Here is a 20,645-nt window from a genome sequence, read left to right on the forward strand (position 1 = left end):
AGGACCTTGAATCGAATCGACTGACTGACTGACTGACTGACTGACTGACTGACTGACAAAGATCATTTATTGAACATACAAGGCACTACGTACATCATAGGAAGTCGAAACATAATAGTCGCTACTGAAATCTAAAACCCACTAATGAATGCTACTTTGAAGTTCGCCTGACTGACTGACTGACTGACCGACTGACTGACTGACTGACTGACAGATAGACAGACAAACAGACAGACCGATAGATAGACAGATGTGTACTACAACTAAGTGTAGTGACAGTTAGTTAGTCAGCACGTGTACTATACAAATAGATGTAGTGACACAGGCAGCCAGGCAGCATACTTTGAAAATGTCTATACAAAGCATTTGCATACGTCAAGTAGCACATAGCAATTGACTGCAGAATATTTCCTTTATATATATATATATATATATATATATATATATATATATATATATATATATATATATATATAAATTGGTATATATACACACATACATACATACATATATATATACCTTGGTATATATATACACCAAGAAATCGCTGCGCAATCATCTTCAACACTCAGACTAAGGTGCAAAGCAATTTGAATTGAAGCCCAGGGGGTTGAATTTCATTGGGGCTTGTATTTGGACAGATACACAATGGGGTTCTCAACTACTTTTGAGCTAAAGTTCTCACCTAATGCTTACAGTACAACTTTAGCGAGTGCTCAAAATTATCACAGACGAAAGTGTTTGATAATAGACTATCTGTAGCTATCATTTTCTGTCAAAGTAGGCCGTGTCTATACAAAGGTAATGGATGCATTCTATGTAATAGCAACACAACTGACACGGTGTCACCAAAGTCAGGCATGATCAGCTTCAGAAAGTTTCCATAGCTTGTCCAACGTCCATGGTAAGTTCAGTTCGTTCTTTGCCCCATCAGGGATGACGCAAATGACTCCAATTGGAATAGTCTTTGCCAAACGACTTGACTTCTAGCTGGAAGATGCTGCAGTCATTTTCCCATGTATTAAGAGGCCCCTCACTGTCACTGTTTCAATGCCACTGTTATCTTGCTGGTTCACCAAACGCTTTAAAATTGCAGTACCAGCAGTCAACAACATGGCTGCATATAGCTGTTCTTCACGATCACCATGCTTTGTTTCTTTGCATTCAATGACGTCTGTTTTAGCCACCACAACAGATGTAGTTTCTGGTCTCTTTACAGCAACCATATCTGGTGTACCAGAAAAAGGATGCCAGCAGTACTCTTTGTCAAGGTCCTGCCTACCCACTCCTATCCAATCATCCCCAAAGCACATGGCAAAGCTATATTTTGGGTGATATAGCTTATTTAAACACCACTCCAGTCTACGTGTCCAGCCCTCTTCATTGAGATCAACTTCCGCGTATTGTTTCAGACCAACATTGGACAACAAGAAGGAATGAACTTTAGGAATGGATCGATCTAAGCTGAAATACAGGATCAGCGTATTACATCTATCATCCTCCTTGTACTTTCCACTGATGTCCTTCGTCATACACTCATTCTTGGATAGAAAGTCCTGCCAAAATTTGTTGGTTTTATCTACATCTGAGAATGAGATGGTGTTATCATGTAGAAATGTAAACATCCTCCTGTCCCCAGGCATAGGAACACGTTTAAGTTAAAGTGTAGCACACTCTCTTGTTTCACTTTTTCACAGCGTCACGCAGCATCGAATATAAATTCAGGTCATTGTCCACAGAAGCCAGGAATGTCTTCCACTTCACCTCATCTTCCGACTGCGCAGCCGCCGTCGGTACTAGTTCTCGTGCATTGATTCTTTGGACAGTACAAAACAGCTCGACTTTTAGAAATGTAAGACCGAAATAATAAACGACGGTCGGTTGCCTGACTCTAGAATACAAAGAAAATGGTAACGCACGCGTCGTACGCAAGTGTCGCGGTTTCCTTACTCCTCGTTCCCAGATGTCAGTTTTGCTTCACATACATCACAAATTAGTTACGACTCGTTTAAAATATAAGCCAAGACAGGGTCGGATCCAGATGGGTGTTCAAGGGGTTGCAACCTCTCTTTTCCAACGAACGTGGTTCAACAATTTCATGTAATTTCTTTAGGAAAAAGTAAATTAGTAATGCTATAAATAACTGCTACCAGGTGAATCCCCTTTCAAAAATTCCTTGGATCCGGCCCTGCAATAGCTAAGGAACGTTTCTTTCGTTCTGCCATTGCCGCATGCGCAACACTTCTCGCAACCTCGGTGCCCAGAGCGCGGACGCTAAATCTACTTAGGGTGCGTTCGAATACTAGTTCTAGAACTGGAATTGTAAAGGGGAGCGAAGTTCTATAGTGTTCGATTGGTAGTTCTGACAGTTCTAGAACTGTTAGAACAGTTCTAGCAGTTCTGCCTAGCGAGCTGGAATTGTTGGAACTGTCACGCCCTAAATGCAAAACTCCCGGAGGTTGACGAAGTGAAATGACGGGTACAGATGCTGAGGCCGTTGTGGACCTTCTTGTTTGTTATAATGAACACTTGTGGCGACCATCGGCTCGCCAAACACCAGAAGAAACGACATTTGGGACTGATTACAGTGACCTTCTTGGCGCGAGCAGCTTCAAAAAACCGAAAGCGAAAGCACTGCTGATGTTCGAACAGACTACAACAAGTGGAGTAGAAACGTCATGCTACTTCGTATTGACGCTTACCGGAAGTATGAGCCTTTGCGCATGCTCAACTTGCTGACAGTTCTAAGCGTTCGTTTGCTAGCAAGAGTTCCAACAGTTCTGACAGTTCTGGCAGTTCCAGTTCTAGAACTGGAACTAGTATTCGAACGCACCCTTAGTCGTAACGGCATACGGGTTCTGCAGTACCCGGATTTACACGAACCTAGTGACTTGGTGTGGGCAAAGATGAGGGGACACCCTCACTGGCCAGCCCGAGTACGTTACACTCCACATTCCTTCAACTGCATTTCTTACGTTACTTTCGTTGTAGGTCGTCAGGAGGCAAAACAACAAGTACGAAGTATTTTTCTTCGGCAGTCACCAAGAGTAAGGAAGCGATGGTTGACTTGTGTGTCTATTTGAGGAGAATACCTCATAGTCGGCGTTTGAAATTCGCGCGTCAAGTAGGACCCGTGTGCAGAGCTCGAAATAACGGCCGGACATCGGACAATGTCCGATCAATATTGCTATTTGTCCGGGCAACTGAATCTATGAGCGGTCATCCTGGTCCGGTCAATCAATCTGAATTGTAGCCAAGGAATCTTGATTTTGTTAACCAATGAGAGCCTAGACCAAGCTAGAGCAAACAGCATGTAACTTAGCATGTACATGTACAAGGCATGCAGTATCCTATGTCTGCTGCATCACAGGTGGTCACAGGTGAAGGTAACACGTTTAAGTCTTTAGGTGTTTTACAATAGTAAACAGCTGGTGTTACCATTTTAGGTGATGTGTTAATTAACATGTGGTTGGGTTGAATTCATTTTTCTGGCGGTTGTTGCATGTCTTGAATGTGTCTAGGTAAGGCAGCCATCCCAGTCCTTTGGCCAGCCATCCGTTGAGTGTTGTCCTGTAACTAGGCCACTGCTCATCTCTTTCTATGCAATTCCAGCAGGCTTACCCTTTGGCATAGTCTCACATACTGATAATAGGTGCCATGGGCTATCACAAATCATTTAGTTTAGCTTCTTAAGGCCGTGTTTCCACTAGCTGCACCTTAAACTAGTTTAGCTTAAATGGGTCTAAGAACTAAACCAGTTCAAGAAAGCGACTGTTTCCACTAGGAACTTGCACATCCGGGATGTGCCAAACAAACAGTCTAGGAATGCCTTATTTTGAAGTATTGGGCTGCTTTGTCGCCGAGTCAGAGCAACTGTTGGTTTTCACTGATTCAGCATCTGCTAGTAGGAATTTGCATGACGATGACCAAGGACACCGTCTTGTCTCTCTCCGTAACTACTGATTTCTTTCCCCTAGTTAACGACCCTTACATCTTTTAGGGCAATCCTATCCCAGAAAAATAGTCAATATCATCAAAACAACATTGTCGGAAGCCATCTAAACGAGCGCGCTACTGTCAAATGACAGTTAGACCTAAACCACTTTGCTAAACCTACTTTGAAGTGGGTTTAGGAAAGCGGTTTAGGTTTAAAATAGAACTGGTTTAGTGCATGTGGAAACAAGTGAATTCTTAAACTAGTTTAGCCTAGACCACTTGTTAAACCGGTTTAGGCACTAGTGGAAACGCGCCCCAACTTGTCTTTTGTTTTCTGATTGCTGCGTTTGAGTTCCTGAGGATTGATTTACGTTCCTTCAGAGTGGACAACGTTGCAGCATCAATTCTGCTCGAAGAAGCACCTTCTGGTTATCTACCAGTAATGGTTAAAGGTGATGGGAATTGCCTCTTTGGTCACCAAGCGCTTTCACATTTGGAGAAGAGATCCAACATTATTTTTTATGAAAACGCAGAGTATTATGCTGATCAGTTTCTAAGTGTTTGTGTTCATTGCATTATATAATAGTACAATCATGTATGCAAACAGTGAAAGAGTGCCAAAGTGTTAAAAATTAATTCAAGTTACCTGAAACAACCTTGCTATTTCAGGAAGACTAGCCTCCTATCAGACCCTTTCGCGCCGTTGTGCCTGTCCCTGTATAACATGACAACTGCTAAGACAGTGGGCTTTATGCCCCAAATGGCACCTACTAATCTGGTTGCTGTAGCTCAAAGAGGTACACGTAGTGTACATGTGCATGATGCTACATCATGAAGTCCACAGAGCAGTGACAACAGCTCTTTATGTGTATGGATACATTATGAATATACTAGTTCTAAGGTATCCGTAGGCGCTTCGCGTTCGTGAGTAACACTTTCAACGGAGCTTTCAGACCGTCTACTGAAACGCTGAGTCTAGCTAGACAATACGTATTTGTTTCAAGATGCAAACTTCCTAGTAGTTTAGATTACGTCTATAGGCATGGCATAGGTAGTCGTCGTTTTGCGATCGTGATCAAGACAATTGAAATGTACAGTCTAGGTATGCACTCAGTTCCGTTGTAACGACAGTGGTATGGTATTTACTGACATAGAAATTGATATCAGCAAACTATCAACAGTGTTAGATGCAGCACAGTGTAGTAAAGGATTGATCTTACTGTAAGTATGGTACGTGTAAATAGTTGACTGTAGGTGGCATTCAACTCCTGAAGGTGTTTCTTGGTTGTCACGTACACACAATCCCTAACTACAATACAAAAGGATGGGGCGACGGAAGTTCAGGAAGCGTTTTCTTCGTCATTTGGTCACTTGCACGAATCGTTCTTAGACTCATATGTAGTCGGACACAGAAACGATTTTTTAAGGTAGGTCCTATCATGAAACGTGGTCATGGGGAGGAGAAATTAGAGATTTGTGATTACACACATATATATACCAAACGCTTGATGGAGACCATATAGGACCACGCCCATTTCTGTTGTTCGACCCGGATTAGAAGCCTCGCTACTCTCGGCAATTATGCATATATATGTATGTATGTATGTTATATATGTTATATATTAGACTATATGTATTATGATATTGCACATTTTGTAAACGTCCGATCAAATTTGGCGGACGTCTGGCCAAACGCTACTTTGGTCAGACTTTATGTCCAGCCAACTTTTTTCCTCATTTCGAACACTGCGTGTGCAGTTACGACCACTCCTTCAGCTTGATAGCATTATCAGAGCAATCTGAAAGTAGCACAGCGTTTTAAAATAGGCAAATATCAATGTCAGCGAATGTAGATACTATATAGTAGATGATGTGGACGTGTAGTTGGGTATAAAATGCGCGAAATAATTTTTTCTACTCGTTTGGACATATCATCTAATTAGCACAGAGGATTGTTCGGACATCTACATGACGTGATCAGATAAAAAAATTTTTAATTCTATTATTTGAAATTTGTTTTATCCAAATTGAATTAGAACTTAGTGTTATTGCTTTTCTGTAGTCATAAAAATTAAAAAATTTTACCCATGCATTATTTAGATTCTAAATTAATTAAGGTACAGTAAAATTTTTGAGCATCAATTCACGCATTGGTTAATCATATGTTACCCATATTACTGCATAATATGACAGGAGTCAAGCAGTTATTACTGTGATATAACATCAAAATGGACTGAATTAATTAGACTATATCCGTACCTCTGCACACTACAACCGCATTTAGTGCTGTACAGATGCAATGCATACTGTGACATATAGCTGAACTTGGTGTTCGTAGTTTGCCTACGAAGCCTCTCACTCTCTCTCTGCAATTGCTTAGGTCGTAATTCCCATGCATTTTAGCTACGCAGACAAGTAGTTGAGATGCCGAACAGCCACAACGAAGGTAGTCAATGCACAAACAACAATTGTCTGCTCAGCGTACTTATTTGTAGTGAGAACTAACTTTCCAATACTGATTTCTGATCTGCTGATACATTGCCACCTTCCACAACGTTGTTGCAATGCATTACCAACACTAGCAAGCAGCTAACCTTCTCACTATTGACAAGTCTAAGTCTGAGGTGCTAGCCAATGCATGTGCTAATGCATTTGAATTTTCATCATGTAACGTAATTAGAAATCGGAGAATAATCCTGTTACATGGCCAGAATAAGGCACGCTTATATTAGTTTTATTTTTTCCCAAAATTGTCTATGACTACACTGCAACTATCCATGCAGTTCACTATAGTATTATGTTTATTACTTAATTAAATAAGTAAACTTAATTATATAATGGCAATAACATTTGCATTACCATCAACTTAACAGCAAATTGATGACATGACATTTTAGTCCTATGTAATTAGTACAAAAAATAGTAAAATTGTCATGCTGATTAATTTTGGGAGTATGACAAACCCCCATTTTCATTTGTAAGTGCACTGATTTATAATTTATGAGTGAATGAGCAATTGGTTGTTCGTTTGCACGCAGTGTAGAAGTACGAAAATTGATTGTCAACAGATCTTACATCACAACTGATTTATCACTGAGCTAGGCATATTCTGTATTTCTAATATGAGCACGGTTTTATATTTTCAAACCTATTCAATTCGCGGCTTATATTGGTGATCGGGCTTGTAGTGGAGACCAGGCTTTTTTCAGTCATTTTGAATACTCAGCTACAGTGTAGGTAATCAAATAGCTATCTCATTGATTGTCGTCTGTTCATCCATTCATTATGTTGTTGTATATATTTACACAATTAATAACCAACAGTATAGGAGTTAATGGGTAATGAGAGTTGGTGTATTGTCTACTAGCGGTTATCTGTCAGGCAAGAAATCATTGACATATGAAAAGAACAAATACAAGTCAAACAGCAGAGGCTTTACGGAGGCAATAGCTGAAATTGAGGCCGGGGGTGATGTAAGGAACACTTAAGACCTCTCTCTGCCAGCACTGCATAACTTTCTGTTTATCTTGTGTTGTGCAGGAGCATGTTGTGGAGGCCAGGGATGATGTAAGGAACACTTAAGACTTCCCTCTTCCAGCACTGCATAACTCTGTTTTCCTTGTGTTGTGCAGGATGATGTAGATAGATGACTCTATCTCACCTGTTTATGTTCTTTCCTCGACTGTTTTGGTGTTCGGAAAATACGACAACCTTTACATTCTTTCAAAGTATGCTGCCTGGCTGCCTGTGTCACTACATTTATTTGTATAGTACACACTTAGTGCTGTGTCTCAATCTACCTGTCAGTCTGTCTATCTGTCAGTCAGTTAGTCTGTCGGTCTGTCTGTCTGTCTGTCTTTCACATACATTTTTCACATTTGAATTAGGATACAATAGCAAATGGCTAACTACGTTTGTCCTGCCTTGTCTGTCCGTCTGTCTGTCTGTCTGTCCGTCCGTCTGTCTGTCTGTCCGTCCGTCTGCCCGTCCACCTGTCTGTCTGACATTATACTATGTGATTAATTTGTGTACACTTGCAGAGGAAAATGAAGGCCTCCAATGCCACCACCAAGAAGGCCAAAAAGCAACGTTGTATGTAGTTGAAGTGTGGCAATACCAATCATGATATCAATTGGTTTTGTTTGTGCTGAAGGACGCATACCTCCTTTCTATTCATCGGAGGTTGCTAGTCAGTATAATTGATCTGCGTAATGTGGAAACTTTATTCATTCAACTGATTTTTCACATAGAAGCGGCCAACGACATACACAAAGTGAGTGCTGCAGTCTCCAACTAAATGTTGTGGATTTGACACTATACTTGAACTATGCTAGTGAAGTTCTTCAATTTGAGAAGAAGATGAAGTGCGTTTGCGGGAAAGAAAAATTGGGAGTGTGGCAGGTTGGATGAGCCATGTCCCATTCATTACATGGCTCATCCAACCCCATTTCCACAAACTACATACGGTAAGCTATCACAGCTTATGCACAGTCTGCTTCTTATGTTGCCTTTGTGCAGTTATGCAGAGAAGGAAAGATCAAGAACTCTTTGATAGAGGATTTAATATTGGGTTAGTAGTGTTTTAATAGCCTTTTTGTTTAATCATTATTTGATGAAATTTCTTTTTTAGAATACCCGAAGAAGATATATTAATGTGATTGGATGTCTTGTGGTATTCTTTAGAGAAAGAGAATCGTTGTCGTGTTCGATCGTGAGCACTCTGTCAATATTTGACGATGTATTTTTGCCATCAGTGCCTTGTAACGTTTCCCACAGATCCTCTTGAGGCTCTGTTAATAAAATAAAATAATCAGTTTTACAACAAAATTATCCAGAGCGAAGGATAAGTGCATGAGAAACAAAATTTGTAGAGATTGGAAATATAGCATACTAATTACCATGTGTACAGTTGTGTGTTTGTGTGTGTGTGTGTGTGTGTGTGTGTGTGTGTGTGTGTGTGTCTGTGTGTGTCTGTGTGTGTGTGTGTCTGTGTGTGTGTCTGTGTGTGTGTCTGTGTGTGTGTGTGTGTGTGTCTGTGTGTGTGTGTGTGTGTGTGTGTCTGTGTCTGTGTCTGTGTCTGTGTGTGTGTGTGTGTGTGTGTGTGTGTGTGTGTGTGTGTGTGTGTGTGTGTGTGTGTGTGTGTGTGTGTGAATTAAGTAAAGCGCTAAGTAACGAAATTTTTCTTACTACACATCCATGTCCTTCTTGAATTAATCCAATACTCAACAATATGATCAACATACTAAAACAATTTCCCAGTAGACATAGAGGCGGTAGATAAAACTAGTTGTGTGATTCTGCCATCTGAATTGTCAAAATTCGACGTTGAAATACTACATATTCTTGCTTTGACAAATTGTCAACTGATGAACGGAGACACGAAAATGACGCCTCGCCTATCTAGTATCCCCTAGTTAAAGGAGAACTCCCACGATTTTCAAGTTGGGGTCAGATACAAGATTTTTTATCTTGACTGCACTCGAAAAACTTTGAGTTCCCTCCATGGCTTCTGTAACGTAGGAAAAGCACCGCAAAAGAGGGAGTGTTAGCGTAGGCGTGGTTGATGACGCATTGGTGTATGACCTCCACGTGTCGTGCACAAGTCGTGCTATCATCTTGGCTTATTCGACGTGAAATGGTCCACTGCATTGCTCTTGGCTGTAGCCACAACAGCAGCGACATCGCCAGAGGTGTCAGCTTCTTCAGGCTTCCTCTCAAGAAGCCAGATTTGCTAGAATCATGGCTACCAGAGTTACGTCTGTTGGATCCGCCTAGCTCATAAAACAGCCGCGTTTGTTCGGATCACTTTGAGTCCTACAACGCATGCTGGAATGACACGTCTGATACCCTTGCCCAGCCTCTCGTGCACCCAGCAAGTAATTACCTGTACACAGTTAGTCGCAGCAGCCTGCGTGAAAATTTTACATAGGCAAGCCTGTCCAAGTTCGTCTAGGTTCTACTCGCCTGGAAGTTAGTGGCTCTCTGATGAGATCCCGTCGCCAATCGGTCATTAAGACTATAGCTGTTCGAAGAACGTCTTCATTGAGACACACAGCAAGGAAGTTCTCATGCTGCGTAATAATTACAGATCAGATCCTGAAGCTTCCACCCTATACCCTAGTTTGTCCACTTCCTGGCAGCACAAGCACTCAGCTACGTTAGGTATTACAGAACACTTGTTGCACCTGCACCAAGCAGTGTTCCCAACTCGATTTTCGTTCTCATCAGACAGATCTTCACCGGTGATTTGTCTGCCGTCATGGCCGTCAATGTATTCAACTGCGTTGATGTCACGCTGAGTAGGTCCGTACTCTGGCTCGAAACTGTAAGGTCGAACACCAGACAGAAAAGAACAACGCGTATGTGTTCGAATCCGTCCGCAACTGCATCTAACCCGATGGCATGCGCGTGTGGCTTTGCACCAATGACGTCATGTACCTTGCTTACCCGACACGCCTCTTTCTTTCGACGTTTCTCCTGCCGTGAAGATGTCGCGCACAAAACCTATGTCCCTTCGAATTGGCGGTTTATGGAAGGGACTTGTATCTGACTCCAACTTGAAAATCGTGGGAGTTCTTCTTTAATCAGGAACCAGACATGGAAAGCTCGATGAGGTCGCTGTCCAGGAAGCTAGATTAGTGAGAATGTGACACTAGCATTTGGAACGAGATTACACTCCGCATCGTTTCGTTGGATTAGGTTAGATTCGCAGATTGTAGAAAAGAAAGGAAAACCTTTGACCCTAGAACTGTCCCTAGAGCTAGACCGGAAGTTTCTTGGTGCAATGCATGCAGAGACGCTGATCCGTTTTATCTCGCTTTTTGAATGTAACTATGCTTAGCCAATTTGACACTACCAAGAATGAACGTTTTTTTTTTTTGTTAACGCAGCGCGTCGATCGATCTAGCTTCTACCAAACCATTGCATTGCAGTAGAAATTCAATACCTTGAGGTTGCTCTGTACGCGGCACCTCCGTCGTTTCACAGGCTTCCTCTGAATTCTATAACCCTGTATTTCGCAGTCTATCTCCGAAAAAAATTGGTTTGTTATCTAACGTCAACCAGTGCATTTGATATCGTTAGGCATGGCGCGCTCGCGCTTCTTTCTTTTTTGCTATTCAAAAATGAGTTCACGACATTCAGCAGTTGTTTACAATTTGTCTTTGATGAGCACGTTCATGTGCAAAAAGTTCATTTCTGGAACGACATACTGGATGACAGATATTACAAACGTTCTTTGTACCAGTTGCAAGAACAACTGCTTTGTAAACTTTGATTTTGGTCTTTATTCTTATTCCTTGTTGACTTCATAATCTTGATTGAAGTGCGCCATACGCTCTATTTGTTTTTTTGTAGACGTGCAGCAATGTCCTTATTTATCAACACTACAATCCTCTGAAAGAACACCGCCAAGGAAAGAAAGAGGATACCCTCTTTAGTGCTTCACCATTCACAAAAATGTCCTTGCCACCATTTAACGTACCAGGAATCGGCTGAAACATGCACTCCGTTTTCTTGATATATATTTGCAATCCAAAACTGATAGCTGCTTTTGCAAAACAGTTTACAATTTCTTGCATATCATCTGCAGAATGTGCTACCAGAGCACCGTCATCTGCAAAAGCAGATCTCTTAATTAATCTTGTGGTTTCAGTTTTAGATTTCGTTAGAAATTTGCAAAGATTGATTAAATTACCATCCACACGATACTGAATTGAGACTCTTCTATTTTCAGCTCAACCATTCATTTCATTTAGCATTGCAGCAAGAAACAGAGCAAACAGAGTGGGTGCTAAATACACAGCCCTGCTTTACTTCTGTTTGCACAACAAAGCTTTCCGAATTTTTACCTTTAGATATGACTTCTGCATTTATTCCTTCATGTACATGTCTCACTAAATTTACAAATTTGGGTGGGCAGTCCAATTTTATTAAGATTTTATACATTGCCTCTCGACTGAATCAAAAGCTTTTGTCAAATCTATAAAGACAATGTCCAATGATTTATGTTGCTCTTTGCATTTTTCTTGTAACTGTCTCAGAGTAAATACCATGTCCGTGGTGCTTCTTCCTTTGCGGAAGCCACTTTGGGACTCAGAAAGAGTTTCTCCTGCTATTGACTCTACAGTCTATTCGAGAGAATCTTGATAAGACTTTACCAGCACCAATTTCCACAATCCTAGTTGTCACTCTCTTGTAGATTGTGATTATTTGGGCATCTTTCAGGTCCTTTGGTACAATTTCTGTATCCCAAATGTGAAAGATGACCTTGACAATTTCCTCTCTAAAAGTATCACCTCCTCTTTGATGAAACTCAGCTGCAAAAATATCAAGACCAGCAGTTTTTCAAGTTTTTAGAGATTTGATTGCAGAATATATTTGTTCAGGTGTTGGTGCTTCATCCATGTCTTTATGAAGTGATTGCTGTGAAATCATATTTAGAACCGATGTATCAACCATGGTATTCCTGTTGAGTATGGAGCAAAAGTGACGCGCAAGAATTTCCGATTTGTCTGTTAGTAACTGACCATCCTCATTGCGAAGTGGTGCAGAACACGTAAGACTTAGACCAATAACCTTGTTTAGCTCACCATAAAGAATCTTTGCTATTTCTCTCTGCTAAATGTTGTAGATGATTTGCTCGATCTTCCCACCACTGATCTCGCATATGTCGTAATTTGCTCTAATTTATTCTTTTCAGTTCTTGAAAGATCTGGTTGAGTGTAAAAGATTGTGCATTTGCTGTAATTTTGCATAAACATCTTAGCAACTCTTATATTTCATCTTTGTTGCTGTCAAACCAGTCTGTTCTCATATTTTTTGCACCATACTGTTTTCTTTGTTGCTTCTGTGGTTGCCATCTTGAGTCCATGCCATGTACCCTCCGGTTCATCAGAAGCTCTCAATTCTATATTGAGCTGATTTTCAAAACAAACAACAATACTCGGATCATACAATCGATCTACCTCAAATTTTTTACTGTACTAGGAGTGAAATGTCGTTTGGTTTTACGTTTAAATTTGATGGTTGACCTCACTAATCGATGGTCTGTCCAGCTTTCAGCTCTTCTAAGTACACGAGTCAACTGGATATCTGGATATCTTGCACATCTCTTCTCTTAGTGATGACGTGATCAAGTTGATGCCAGCAACGTGACCGTAGATGTTTCCAAGTTGTTTTTAGTTTATCCGGTAACTGAAATCTAGTTTAGCAATGCTCAGTTGATGAGTAGAACAGAGTTCTAACAATAGACGACCATTTTCATTTTCATTGCCAACTCCGTGACGTCCAATGATGCCAGGCCAACTCTTGCATTAAAGTCACCCATAACAATGAGTTTGTCATCTGCTGGAATTTTCACAAGCAGATCATGAAGCTGGTCGTAAAACAATTCTTTGCTGCATCATCAGAAGTAAGTGTTGGAGCATACACACTTACAAATGTTACAGATCTGTCTTTGGTCAAGGGTAACCTCAAAGACATTAGTCGATCACTATAAGCGATGGGAAAATCAGTAAGTTTACTGACAATGTTTCTTGTGATGGCAAAACCAACACCTGATTCTCGTTTGATTTCTGATGGTTTACGTGACCAGAAAAATCTGTAACCATCACCTCCAATAATTTCATCAAAACTTCCAGTATTAGCAAGCCTCTTTTCTGATAGCCAGCGGCGTAGCCAAGAGTCCGAGATTTGGGGGCACAATGGAAAGTTTCTCAAATCTGTGTTTCTACTCTTAATTTATCCGTTTATCTTTTCACTTGTTAAGCTTAATTCTTCTGTTTTGTCTACTGCGGCAAACCTGTCTACAGCTGCTTCCAAGTTTATCTTACTAGACATATCCCTATCTATGGCCAGAAGCGCTAGGCTATTTAATATATCTTGTCACATGCCAGCCCTAATTGGCTGTGTAGCCTTAATTATCTCCAGCACTAATTACGCGACAGGTCTGCACTAAACAGCAATTTGTTGATTAGCTAATGCCCTATGTCCATGCAATTTACGTTCCAACTATGCCAATATATTTGATTTTGTATCATGCAGAGTCTAATTCAGTTGCAATCGGCATTCATTACCAGACTCTGGGTCACTGTTTCACAGTCTGTCTCTCGTGATCGATTGGGAACAACTAATTTGCTACTACTATGACACCGCGAGACCGCAGGAGAATGAACGATTTTTTCAACAGCAGTTTCTGGTTGATAAACCGATGTAGAAATCGTACATGGTGTAAGATCGTCGTCTGACAGTGAATGTTCCTCTGTACGCAATGCGAGCTAAAACGAAGTAGAGCAGCCATGCATGATCAGCAACTAGACGCCTACTGCCCTATATGAAACCCATAGGTTATGACTTACCGCCTAGGCTTAAAGAAAGATAATATACTGTCCGTTCCGTGTCGCTTTCGGGAAGCCTGTTTCCTTAAATTTGCATGATATTCTAGGCAAAGCCAAGAGGTTGCATTAAGAACTCGCGCTAATGTTGATTGATGGCACGCAACAACAGGGTTAGGCAATTTACTTTACGGAAAAGAAGCGATTTAATTAATATTACTGTAATTAGCATCATTATCATCATTGTCATGGGCATTACCAATCGCTAATGGCTAACTAAATCTATAATTTGAAAACATTTGTTGCAATTTGCAAACTATAGGATCAAAATTTAAAAAAGTGGCTAAAGTTTGGGAGGCACGTGCTTCCAGTAGACCCCCTAGCTACGCCACTGTGATAGCGCAGCAAAAGCGAAGAAGTTCAGAGGTTATCAGCGCTGATCTTCTTTCAGGACGATCAGACGTGTCATGATCAAATAGACCTAACATTTCAACAAGCTATTTTCTTGATGACCACAAAACCTCGAGGCGACGACTTGTCGGACTTCTTGAAGTGATAAGTGTCACGAAAGCGGTTGCCGAAAACTGACTCCGACATTCTGAACGAAAGAATAAGACGTACGACGTACGAGATTAGAGTGAATGTAGACTACGATTGTCCAGGCCGTACACGCACTTTTATGAAAAAAACACGTTCCTACTGATGGACCGATAATCGGGACAACCGGTAGACGGTGCATGAGTTTCGTAGGTTTGAAGGGTAACCTTTCTTTGTGCCCGACAGCGCGCTCCACTTGAAATCGACCGTTAGCGAGAAAATTTGAAATTTTTGAGTTCAAGTTGACCTGAACGTTTGAGCTCACTCCTGATTAGTTTGCTTGGTACGCTGTCCTTGTTGATGGCAAGCAACCACGAAGTTCAGCAAACTCCAGGTACCGCTTTGACACATCTGGGAACGCACGATCACACACACACACACACACACACACACACACACACACACACACACACACACACACACACACACACACACACACACACACACACACACACACACACACACACACACACACACACACACACACACACACACACACACACACACACACACACACACACACCGAACGGTCTTGTATTGTCCATACTTTTATAGCACACTTTTGGGGAATTTCATCAGCATGAAGATCTGGAGTCTATGTATATATATATATATATATATATATATATATATATATATATATATATATATATATATATATATATATATATATATACGATACAGGCAAATCCCATGAACTAAAATTACTGTCATTATTGTCTAACAACAATCTACTGAGAATCATGTGTGCATTATACGACCACAACTTGACTGACAATTGCTGCAACAAATTATTTAAAGACTGACTAAAAGGAATAGTATTAACAGAAACAGTTTTAGATGCTATAGTCTTCAATGTATCCAAGCTGACATCTGACCATGACTCAAATGATTCAACTGCAAGTGGAAAGAAGAGAGCACATAATATTGTATAATAGCAATAATAATATTGTATTATAAACATATATATATATATATATATATATATATATATATATATATAGCACTAAAAGCCACATTAAGCATGACTGTGGTTAATTAAAGAGGTGCGCGGTATTCCTTTTTCCGTAGTTCATTACACTGAAACAGCATTGTGATTTCGAATAACATCCGCTCCTGCAGAGACGTAGGTTGCTGATCGCATACCATGCTGACACCTTTGTACTGTAGCTGACATTTCGTCAGGCGCTATGTATATATATATATATATATATATATATATATATATATATATATATATATATATATATATATATATATATATATTCTCTTTTTTCTTGCGATGATCAATCTTCATCGACACCGTGAGAGTCAACAGCGAGGACAGCCTCACAATATGCCGATTCTTCGGAAACTCTACTAATTAATTCTTCTAATATATATATATATATATATATATATATATATATATATATATATAACCTTTTCGACTGGATACGCACCGCTTTATACCAGTATAGTACAACAGAGTTGTTGTCAGCTTTTACCTTGCTTTCACTTCCTCTAGCCTGCTATACTTCCACTGCAAGCATTTTCGAGCTGACACTTGATGGAGAACATACAATAGCTTTCGGTCCGTAAACGGAGTAGTCTGCCGTATATAGACCAGACCTCTCTGATTTCTCTTGGATACTAGACTTTTAGTCTTCTGCTAAGATTACTGAACAGACTACTTCACGACGCGAAAATTTCAAAGTTGATACCACTTGCCATCCGGAGCGTCAATAATAGAACAGCAACTTGCCAAAGGAATTGAGAGTCAATCCCACCGACCATGCTCAGCCCTGAGTGTTTAGGTGTGTTTGTGGAATTATACCACATTCTAGAAATAAATTAGTGGACAATTTGTTGTCGCAAATATTTATGATGATGTTCTAGGCTAGAGCGTCATAACAGTATAGGCGTGATTTTGTTCAAGTTTCAATTGATTTTTCGACTTTGATTGGTCTGCGCTGTATTAACTAAACACATCATGCATGTCTGCACGCAATTGGTTGCTTGCGGATTGAATTCAACTACATAAGATTTATTCTTTGGGTTTCTACAGAGTCCCTTAATTAGGATAAGATCTTGGCCTCGATATTTCTATTTATTAGTCTTGCAGACTAACACATTATTTACACTGTGCGCTATTTTCTCCCACCCTCTCACCCGCCCACCCAGCCCGAGGCTATGGCTGCATGCATGGCTACTGTCTAGGCTGGTATCACCTAAGCTGTGGAAAAGAAGATCTTTATGTATTTTTGGTCCGCTGTGCATGCAATGCAAATTATAAATATATTGGTACTAAAGTGAAGCGAGCGACTCCTAGTAGTGTCACACATTGGCAACCGTGTTGACGTAACTGTTCTATTATCGAACCGTTTTCTACACTCTACGAGTACAGAAATCTAGTTTGCTATTTTCTACCTAATGAACATGTGAAGAATTAAATGTTTACTGCTCCCGTATTTGGTACAAAACGTTTTTATTTTATTACTAGAATAATTTGAACTATAATCAGAAACATTGACATAAACAGCTGCAAATGGGTATTGTCTTCTGTGTCTATAAGCTCTTTCTGTACTTCACATGTTTTTGCTTTGCCTGGATTCTTGCTAAACGTGAGTGATGGAGACACAAAATATGTGTCGTCTTGATAGATGGCGCAAAGACGAAACGTTTCCTCGATCGAATTATTACCGATTCTTTTGTACAAAAGCTTTGTCGAGTTTTTGCTCTGTAAACAAAAATTGATTAGCACCACTGACAAACTATAAAATGTATAGTTCGAGTACTTACTGATATATTTAGTGTTTTACTTTCTCCAAAAGACAAGTAGCATTTATTGCTAACCTAGGTAGCATTTGTTGTACCGAGTGTTACAACAATAATGTACGGTGCTACTAAGCTCTACTGCTAACTTAGCTTATATTTAGATGTGCAACTGTAGTCTAGATGAGTAATAATAAACGAAAGATAATCAGAAAGCGAAGACAGTAGCGGGGCAGTCTAAATCCGAGATGCCCAAATTTATATTGGACTTGGAATCGCGTGGATCCGTAACTCAGTCTGCAAAGACATCATCACATCCACTGGCACTCTTGTCATGATCAACACCAGAGATAACAATTAGCGCACGATATGCATTCTAATTGTGAGTCGGCTGACCCGTTATGGAGTCCGATCTTGGTTTAGGCGTTATGATCTTAATCATGAAATGGTGTCACTTCAGGCGGAATCAGCAGTACGCTAGTTACAGAACAAGCAGGAAGTAAAATTTTTCGATTTCTACTGTAGTAGAGATCATCTCTTGCAACTTTCGTAGACCTGCTCAAAGTCCTACAGGTGTATATTTACTGCGTCATACGAACGTTCGTTTTCATGACATGATATTTGAAGAGACTGAAGACTTGTATTTATACCCTAGCGGTAGACCTGGCCATGGAAGCAGATGCAGGCGGGTTTTGCCGTTCTAGACAAAACAGAAGACTTAATTAAGCCTATCAAGTGAAAAGGTAAGCGGTTAGAACCTAGACAGATTTGATAAGTTGTCTAGTGTGTCCTCCAAATCTTGGACTCTGGCTACGCCACTGTCTAATACCGTAATTAATTAACGAATCTCGCTTGTTCAAACGGCATTTAGGCTTGTCTTGAATTAGCCTAGCTTGTCTTAATATTAGCCTGGCTTCCAACTCGGTTTAGGCAAGACTTTTAGATATGCGACACACATTCGGTCCATCCTGTATGCAATGCAGTGTAAAATACTAGAGTAAAGCGAGGCAAGATACTAGACACTGACAAACGTGTGGGCGTGACTGTTATAATATCGAACCGTCTATACCTCAAACGAGTACAGAAAAATAGTTTGCTATTTTCTAGCCAATAAGAATTTAGAAATGACTGTTACTTGGCACAAAATGTCTTTATTTCATCACTAAAATAATTTACACTATAATCAGAAACATTGACATAAACAGCTACAAATTGGTATTTGTCTTCCGTGTCTTTACGCCTTTTCGCTTTACATTTCTTATTTTTTAGTTCTTTGCTAGGCACGAGTGGATCCGGAGACACAAGATATGTGGCGTCTTGATAAATTGCGCAGAGATGAAAAGTTTCCGTGTTTGAAATCTCATTGATTCTGTTGTACAAAAACATTGTCGAACTATTGCTCTGTAAACAAAAATTGATTATATAGCACCACTGTATCAGATGATGTCATATTTAGTTCGAGTACTTACTGATATATCTAATGTTTTGCTTTCTCCAAAAGACAAATATTTCCCTCCGAGCGTTTTCCAGAATTTGCCATCGTCCACATCGTCATCAGTGAATAGAGATTTTAGTGTAATAGGATGTTGCGTGGTATTCTTCAGAGAAAGAGAATCGTTAATGATTGTGAGCGCTCTATCAGAGTTTGACGCTGAATTTGCCATCAGTGCCTTGTAACGGTAGCCTTCGCCACAGATCTTCTCTTTAGTCTGGCAAAACAGTGAGTCTAACAACAAATGTACGTACAACACAGGAAGGAGGTGCGTAAATAGCAGACAGAAATTGTAGACATTGCAAACATAGCACAAACACTTAGAGTTGTGTGTGTGTGTGTGTGTGTGTGTGTGTGTGTGTGTGTGTGTGTGTGTGTGTGTGTGTGTGTGTGTGTGTGTGTGTGTGTGTGTGTAGTAAAGTTATTGTCATTATCAATTTGCTTGTTTACATCTTTTCTTGTAAGTTATTCTAGTATTACTCTATGCTGACTGAGCTTACTAAATTAGCTACTAACATTTGTGAATACCTATTTCTGAGTTGAAATAAAAGTGTGTGTGTGTGTGTGTGTGTGTGTGTGTGTGTGTGTGTGTGTGTGTGTGTGTGTGTGTGTGTGTGTGTGTGTAGTAGAGTTATTGTCATTATCAATTTGCTTGTTTACATCTTTTCTTGTAAGTTATTCTAGTATTACTCTATGCTGACTGAGCTTACTAAATTAGCTACTAACATTTGTGAATACCTATTTCTGAGTTGAAATAAAAGTGGGTGAGTGTGTGTGTGTGTGTGTGTGTGTGTGTGTGTGTGTGTGAGAGAGAGAGAGAGAGAGAGAGAGAGAGAAAGGGAGAGAGAAACAAAATCTTACTACGCATTCATATGCTTGTCCTCTCTCAACAAAGATAAATGTTAGCAAAAGGAGAAAGAAATCTCCCCAGTAGACAAAATATGATCCTGCCATCTGAATTGTCACAACTCGACGCCTATAAACTTGCACCAACTATTCTTGCTTTGTAGCTGATGAACAGAGACACGAAGAAGACGGTTTATATAGCGACTCTGTTCAGGAAACAGTAGAACGAACTACTCTAGGGAAGTTCTATGAAGTGGCTGTGAAAGGAAGTTACTCGTAATTCTTGACTTATTACTCTAACTAATTATTTTAAACGTTTGCAATTGGAACCGGACGGAATTCCGCATCATTTCGCTGGATTGGTTAGACTTGCGAAGACTCCATCAGGACGAGAAACCTTAGACCTTGGAACTGTCGATACTGCTAATTACTATTGTAACTCTAGACCCTGAGAGCAACGACAGCGCGATATTTGCTAACGCACTGCATGCAGTACAAGCGGAGGCAACAAACGATTAACAGTTGATTGGTTGATTCCGGACGTGTGTCGAAATGGCTGCTAGAGCGAGAACTAACAGAACGGCATCTCGATCTCGGCTCTGCGATTTGCATTTGCAAGAAATTTGAGATCGGGAAAGTCCCTTGTCCTTGTGATCGGTCAGCGACTGTACACGTAATAGTGTACA

The 20,645-nt window shown here is 40.3% G+C and overlaps 2 protein-coding genes across 4 annotated transcripts; one reads left to right on the top strand and one right to left on the bottom strand.

The window, feature by feature from the left end:
* Positions 1 to 618: 618 nt before the first annotated feature.
* Positions 619 to 2,065, bottom strand: LOC134182640 (uncharacterized). Its single transcript, XM_062650077.1, has one exon. The coding sequence runs from the start codon at positions 1,641 to 1,643 to the stop codon at positions 987 to 989; it is 657 nt and encodes a 218-aa protein (XP_062506061.1). The 5' UTR covers positions 1,644 to 2,065; the 3' UTR covers positions 619 to 986.
* Positions 2,066 to 2,567: 502 nt separating this feature from the next.
* On the top strand, positions 2,568 to 8,911 carry LOC134182378 (uncharacterized). 3 transcript variants are annotated; one of them, XR_009970326.1, is made up of 10 exons: positions 2,570 to 2,936; positions 2,992 to 3,047; positions 7,318 to 7,409; positions 7,477 to 7,503; positions 7,569 to 7,664; positions 7,977 to 8,028; positions 8,090 to 8,209; positions 8,271 to 8,402; positions 8,463 to 8,506; positions 8,567 to 8,911. XR_009970326.1 is itself a non-coding variant. In XM_062649775.1 (3 exons), the coding sequence occupies exons 1-3, from the start codon at positions 2,679 to 2,681 to the stop codon at positions 4,517 to 4,519; spliced, it is 516 nt and encodes a 171-aa protein (XP_062505759.1). In that variant the 5' UTR covers positions 2,568 to 2,678; the 3' UTR covers positions 4,520 to 4,619. The 3 variants fall into 3 exon arrangements, 1 of the variants encoding a protein (XP_062505759.1); XR_009970325.1 differs by having other exon boundaries at positions 2,573 to 2,936; positions 8,455 to 8,506; XM_062649775.1 differs by lacking the exons at positions 7,318 to 7,409; positions 7,477 to 7,503; positions 7,569 to 7,664; ... (3 more) ...; positions 8,463 to 8,506; positions 8,567 to 8,911 and adding an exon at positions 4,318 to 4,619 and having other exon boundaries at positions 2,568 to 2,936.
* Positions 8,912 to 20,645: the final 11,734 nt, after the last annotated feature.

The sequence above is a fragment of the Corticium candelabrum genome, chromosome 7 (assembly GCF_963422355.1).
Source record: "Corticium candelabrum chromosome 7, ooCorCand1.1, whole genome shotgun sequence".
Taxonomy (NCBI): domain Eukaryota; kingdom Metazoa; phylum Porifera; class Homoscleromorpha; order Homosclerophorida; family Plakinidae; genus Corticium; species Corticium candelabrum.